The sequence below is a fragment of the Myotis davidii genome, unplaced genomic scaffold (assembly GCF_000327345.1).
Source record: "Myotis davidii unplaced genomic scaffold, ASM32734v1 scaffold17, whole genome shotgun sequence".
NCBI lineage: Eukaryota > Metazoa > Chordata > Mammalia > Chiroptera > Vespertilionidae > Myotis > Myotis davidii.
The window spans coordinates 3491927-3497794 of NW_006288624.1; the positions used below are offsets into that span (position 1 = coordinate 3491927).

General features: G+C 49.3%; 1 protein-coding gene across 1 annotated transcript in view; it reads left to right on the forward strand.

The window, feature by feature from the left end:
* Nucleotides 1-751, forward strand: part of ACTN1 (actinin alpha 1) — a 99663-nt gene extending 98912 nt beyond the window's left edge. The window contains exon 23 of the mRNA XM_006760789.1: nucleotides 746-751. Within this exon, the coding sequence (XP_006760852.1) occupies nucleotides 746-751 (6 nt within the window). The remainder of the gene's footprint in view (nucleotides 1-745) is intronic.
* Nucleotides 752-5868: the final 5117 nt, after the last annotated feature.

The window sequence follows — 5868 nt, forward strand, 5'->3', positions numbered from 1 at the left end:
CTACCCCACCCCTCCAGCGCCCTCACCCCCGCCCCTGCCAGCCCCGCCCGGCTCCTCCGCTGCCCCTTCCCGCCTCCTGAGCTGGGACCCGCGCGGCCTCCAGCCTCCCTGCCCGCCAAGTGACAGTTTACAAAATTATTTTCTGCAAAAAAAAAAAAAGAAAAGTTATGTTAAAAAAAGTAAAAAAAGCAAAACAAAAAAACCGCATATTTTATTATAGAAAAAGTATTTTTTTTCTCCACCAGACTTAAATGGAAAAGAGGAAGAATTAACTATTTGCACCAAAATGTTTTGTGACATAGGAAGAGAACCAAGCACAATGTTATATTCCATCCTTTTTACTGATTTTTTTTTCTATCTGTTCCATCTGCTGTATTCATTTCTCCAGTCTCATGTCCACCTTGATGTGGGAAAGGGAAGGGGAGGGGTTAATCTTGTCGAAAGGCACATTGGTGCATGTGTGTTTGCTAGCTCACTGTCCATGAAGATATTTTATGATATTAAAGAAAATCTTTTGAAATGGCTGTGTTTTAAGGAAGAGAATTTATGTGGCTGGTCTCATTTTTAAGTCCAGAGGTGTGGTTGAGCTCCTCATCGGCACACTTTATTTTATTTTAGTACTGCCCATTAAAAATGGTCAGGGATAAAATTGGAGTGTGGACAACCTTGCTATTGCTTGGCACAGACAAATTAAAGCAACAGTGCTCCACTGGCAGCTCATGGCTTGCTCCTTGCTGTATTCCAGAAGTAGTGTGTGTGTGTGTGTGTGTGTGTGTGTGTGTGTGTGTGTGTGTGTGTTGGGGTGTGGAGGGGGGCGCAGTTCAAGGATGGTGTGCGGCACCCGTCACACTCCTAGCATGTTTTTGACCCTAGCGCATTCAGTCTTCTTGCACTGCAGTTTCTTCATTTGTTTCCCACAACATCAAACAGCTCTGTGATACCTGTATGCCCCCATTCCTCTCATTTTTGCCATCAGACAAACTGAGTGGTCTCAGTAAAGGTCCTTTCACGCCCTGCTATTCAGCATGTCCCATAGACAGCAGCTGTCCAGCGTCACCTGGGAGTTGATTGGAAATGCAAATCCTTAGGCCTCACCCAGACCTTCTGAATCAGAATTTGCTTTAAATAAATTATATATATATTGATTTTTAGAGAGGGAGAGAGAAACATCGATGAGAGAGCAGAATATTGACCAGCTGCCTCTTGCATGCCCCCTACTGGGGATGGAGCACACAATCCTGGCATATGCCCTCACCAGGAAGCAAACCAGCAACCTTTTGGTGCATGGGAGGATGCCCAGCCAGCTGAGCCATACCAGCCAGGGCAGCACCTGCTTTTTAAACAAGATCCCAGGGGATCTGGATGCACTGGCTCTAGCTTCTCCTGTTTTTCCTCACCTATCTCTCCTCCCCAAGCTATCGATGATGTAAATAATAATAGTGCAGTGGGGTACAGAAATATAAATTAGCAGCTGAAGCCATAGGTCTGTGTTCCAGTTATGGCTGTGTCTACTAGTTAAAACAGTTTAGTGTAGCAGTTACAGGGAGCTGGGGCTGGGGTCTGCCATTGCCAACATGGGGAAACCACCACCATCCTCTTAGGTATCCATTGGGGTAAGAGCACCAGGGGAAGGTCAACACATTGAGCTCCTAAAATATTAGTACATAGAAATGTTAGTTGTGGTCAATCTTACTTTAAGTTTCAAGGTGTTCCGTTGAAGAATCTCTTAGAGAACTGTTAACATGATCTGTCCCCTCATTTAAGAAAATGAAGACTTGGTCCTGGCCAAGGTAGTTCAGTTGATTAGAATGTCGCCCCTGATAACGCCAAGGTTGAGGGTTTGATCCCGGTCAGGGCTCGTACAAGAATCAACCAATGATTATGGGATGCATAAATAAGCGGAACAACAAATCGATGTTTCTCTCTTAAATCAATACACTTTAAAGAAAGGAGGATGAAGACTAAATCAGAACGTACTGAACTGGGGCCAACCATGATAGTCTTTGGTGTGAGGCCCTCTTGCTGAGGAATTAGTTCAGTAAGTTTCTGGAATACCTACTGTCCTGCGAAAGGGTGCAGGCAGGGGGCTGCTCGGGAAGAAGGACATGGGGAGATGTTAGCATTTGCTTTGGGAAGTATTTGTGTAGGTTTTACCTATAGGAGGTAAAATGTCTGGTCAGTGCCCATAGTGGGTCTGCTGTGGCTATAGCTCCCCACAGCACAGGCCAGAGCCTGGTCCCAGATCAGAGTCTGTGGGAGGAGGTCCATCCCCGAGATCCCTTGTTAAGCTACTGACATGCAAATCCCACCGAGGGCCCGGGGTTACGGGGGTTGAGGAGAGGGGGAAATGGTTCCAACCAGAAGGGTGCCTAAAACCAGGGAATAAGCACATTAACATGCCTCATTTGTCAGAGGTGTGAGCAATCGGCCTCCCTCAGTGCTCACTTAAAAAGAATGTGCAATAGTCGTTGGAATGGAAATGGGTTTGCATTCTACAATTGTCAGAGATGCAGTTGAGTTTCTCAGTGTTCAAGGGTGTTTATATGTGTGCAAACGACTATAGTTACTTTAAATAAATTTTCAATCTGTTAAACAGGTAAAAATTTGCCCTGGCCTGTGTGGCTCAGTTGGGTGTCGGCCCATGCATTGAAGGTTGTTGGTTTGATTCCTGGTCAGGGCACATGCCTGGGTTGTGGGTTCCATCCCTGGTAGGGGGTGTGCAGGAGGCAGCCGATCCAGGTTCCACTTTCATATCGACATTTCTTTCCATCTCCCTTCCTCTCTCTCTCAAAATCAAGACAAAATCTTAAAAAAGAAAAGAAAAGGAAGAAAGAAAAGGTAAAATCTGAAAAACCTGTTTCTAAAGTTTCAAGGCCAGGCACATTTTGTTATACTGATAAGGTATTTTTTTTTTCTGTAAAAATAACTCCGCTCGTCCTAATTAGTCACACATTTAACACATTAAAGGCCCCCAATTAAGCCCATTTGCAAACATCATTAAATTCCTTTTAAATATTTTAAACATATTTCCAAGTTTTAATAAATCTTTCCAGGACATCAGACTGCCAGCCCAGGCAAGATTCAAATCCAAGCAGCAAAGTCTCGCTCAGTCCAAGGCAATTGAAACATTATAAATGTAGAAAACCAGGTTCTCTGGAGCAGTTCCAAGCGTTTCGAAGTTTACTGACAATTCTCCAGTACCTCCAAAATTAGAATTGCACACTAATTTCAATTACACATTTCAGATGAAAACCACAAAGCTGATACAAGCCAGGTTCTCTTAACGTGTGCAAGCACCCTAAATTATTCCACTGGTTGCCATGATGTGTACAAAATCATGCACCAAAGTATTAGTAGTAGGAGTTTGGTTTACTTATTTCTAAACAGGTGGTTTGTTTGTTTTTTTTAAGTCCCCTTACAACTGGGTCCTGGGTTGGGGTGGGGTGGGGTCAAAGCCACTGATCCTGATTCTCTATTATATCACTCGCAGATTCTAAACCAGGACACAAGCTGAGTCGCTCACTTCCAGGGAGATGCCATCCACGGCCCAGGCGATTCTAACACACTGTCTGCTATGTCCCCAGGGTCCTTGAGCCCATGCCTTTCATCTGGCATTTGTTCTGCAACCCATGGCGTCACCCCCCAGGCACCTTGGGAGTTGACCCCTGCCCAGTTCCCATCACCATCTACTCCACCTCACTCTGAATGACTGGGTAGGTGGAGTTCTCTACCCTGACCCAGGTGGCAGTCGTTTTTGCATCCATGGGATCAATTCGTTGCCTCTCCTGCTTGTGTGGAGCGTGCATGTCTTATAGGTCGACCTGCCTCTGCCCGTATGTGTAGAGGGACTGGGTTGACAGCTGTGTGGAGGCTAACTAAAAAATAGCTTCTCTCTGGCCCGTCAACCTTGCAGCAAAATCCTAATGGCTGTTCTGAGCCCTGTCGTCAGGAATGTGCTGTGTCCTCCACTGGGCCAGCTCAGAGCTGTGCCCTGGACACGGATCAGCCACTGGGCTGGGTTGCCGGACAGAGCAGGTTGGAATGCTGTGAGGCCACAAGACGAGCGTAGCGTGTGGGCAGTCTCTGGAAGCTGGAAAAGGGCAGGCAACGGCTCTCCCCTCCAGCCTCTGGAAGGATCCCAGCCCTGCTGACCCAGTTTGGATCTGTGACCTCCAGAACTAGAAGACAGCTTTGTGTTGCTTCACCCACTGCCATCTGTTGTGGCCATTTGTAGCAGCGGCGCGTAACTATATGTCCAGGCCTCTGGCAAGCCCGGCTGCCCCCATGACATCAGTGCCCCAGCTTCAAAGGCCTGAGCTGGCCACTCTGGTCGCTGGGAGCTGCCTTCGCTGCTGGACCAGAGCCCCTAACCCTGAGAATGCTAGTCCACAGAGTGGGGGATGGGTGCTACAAAGCCCTGAACCCCCACAAAAGGGCCAGAATGATGGCTCAGCAGAAGGTGGGTGGGCTGGTTAGTGGCACTGGGTTGAGGTGCTGAAGGTTGTGGGCTAATCCCTGAATGGGCGGATGACCTCACATGGAGACGGTCCCCAAGGCCACAGGATACCCCCTTACCCCCAGACTATACCAAGCTTACGGGGACAGAGCAGCACTGCCACTGAACACCCTGAGGAACCCCATCCCATGCAGTGTCCCGGAGGGTGACACAGGACACACAACCGGCCCCTTTCACACCTGGCCCCCGGCTAACCTATAAGCCAGAGATGGAAGCATACATTGAGGCCCAGAGGGCCCAGAGTTTACAGACACCCCCTGGCAGGGTCCTTCAGCTAAACCACAGCTCCACAAGTCATTTCGTGACCCTCGAGGCTTTCAAAGTCCTATGTGTGGTGGGGAAGCCCCTGTCCGAGTGCAGCTAAGGCCTGAGCAAACACAGCTATGGGGGTGCAGTGGGCCCTTTGCCAGAAACACAGACCCACTAGCCAGCTTACAGACAAAGCGGAAATAAGGTTTTGGGGTGTCTCACAGAACCCCGAGCTAGGCGGCAGCCCCGCTTCAGGTAGGGAGCAGCCGCAGGACCTGGAAAACCCTCGGGAGCTGAGAGCCTGCATTCTCTCACCTGTGTGTGGGCTTCACTCCTCTCCCTGCCCAGCTTTCTCTGGCCATGACCCCTGTCGTGGGAGAGGCCCCAGTGCCCCAGGGTTTACATTTTCTCTACACAAGAGGTCAGTCTCAATTCCAAGTTTGCAGGAGCCACCTGGCCCTGCCTGGCCCGGCCTGGCCTGACACGCTGATGCCTAGCAGTGGACAAGGCTGAGCCATTGCTCGGGGTTTAGATGTGACAGAAAACCCAAATGGTGGCCTTAGAGGGCTCCCTCAATGCATCCATTTTCACACCTGAGGCTGGGATGTCCTACCATTGCTGCTGGTCGACTTAGTGTTATTGCCCGACCATTTGATATAGGAACACGAGTCCTGGTTTTGTCTCAAATTTCCATGAACACCTCCTGGTAAGATCAGGCCCCAGGATCAGAGCCCGCAGGATGGGCACGCAGAAGGAAAATCCTGGAGCCCACGCCGGGTCCTCACTGGGCACCAGGACTCTCAGCCCGCTGGCTGGGAAGCCTGTCCCTGCTGCGGCCTTGAGAAAGAAACAGCAGGTGTGCGGGAGGGGCTGCTGCCTCTCTGGGCGGCCTCCTGGTTTCTTTGCCTGCAGGCAACAGCCGGCAGGTGGGAACATGGACCTGTGGGAGCAGTCCTGGTGGGTGGCAGGTGGGCACTCAGAAAACTGCTACTGGGCACCTGGGGGAGGACCCAGGTTTAGGAACAAATTTCTCATTTTCTAATTCATGGCAATAGGAAAACAGGGTTCTTTATGTAAAACTCTCTCTCTAAATATAAATTATA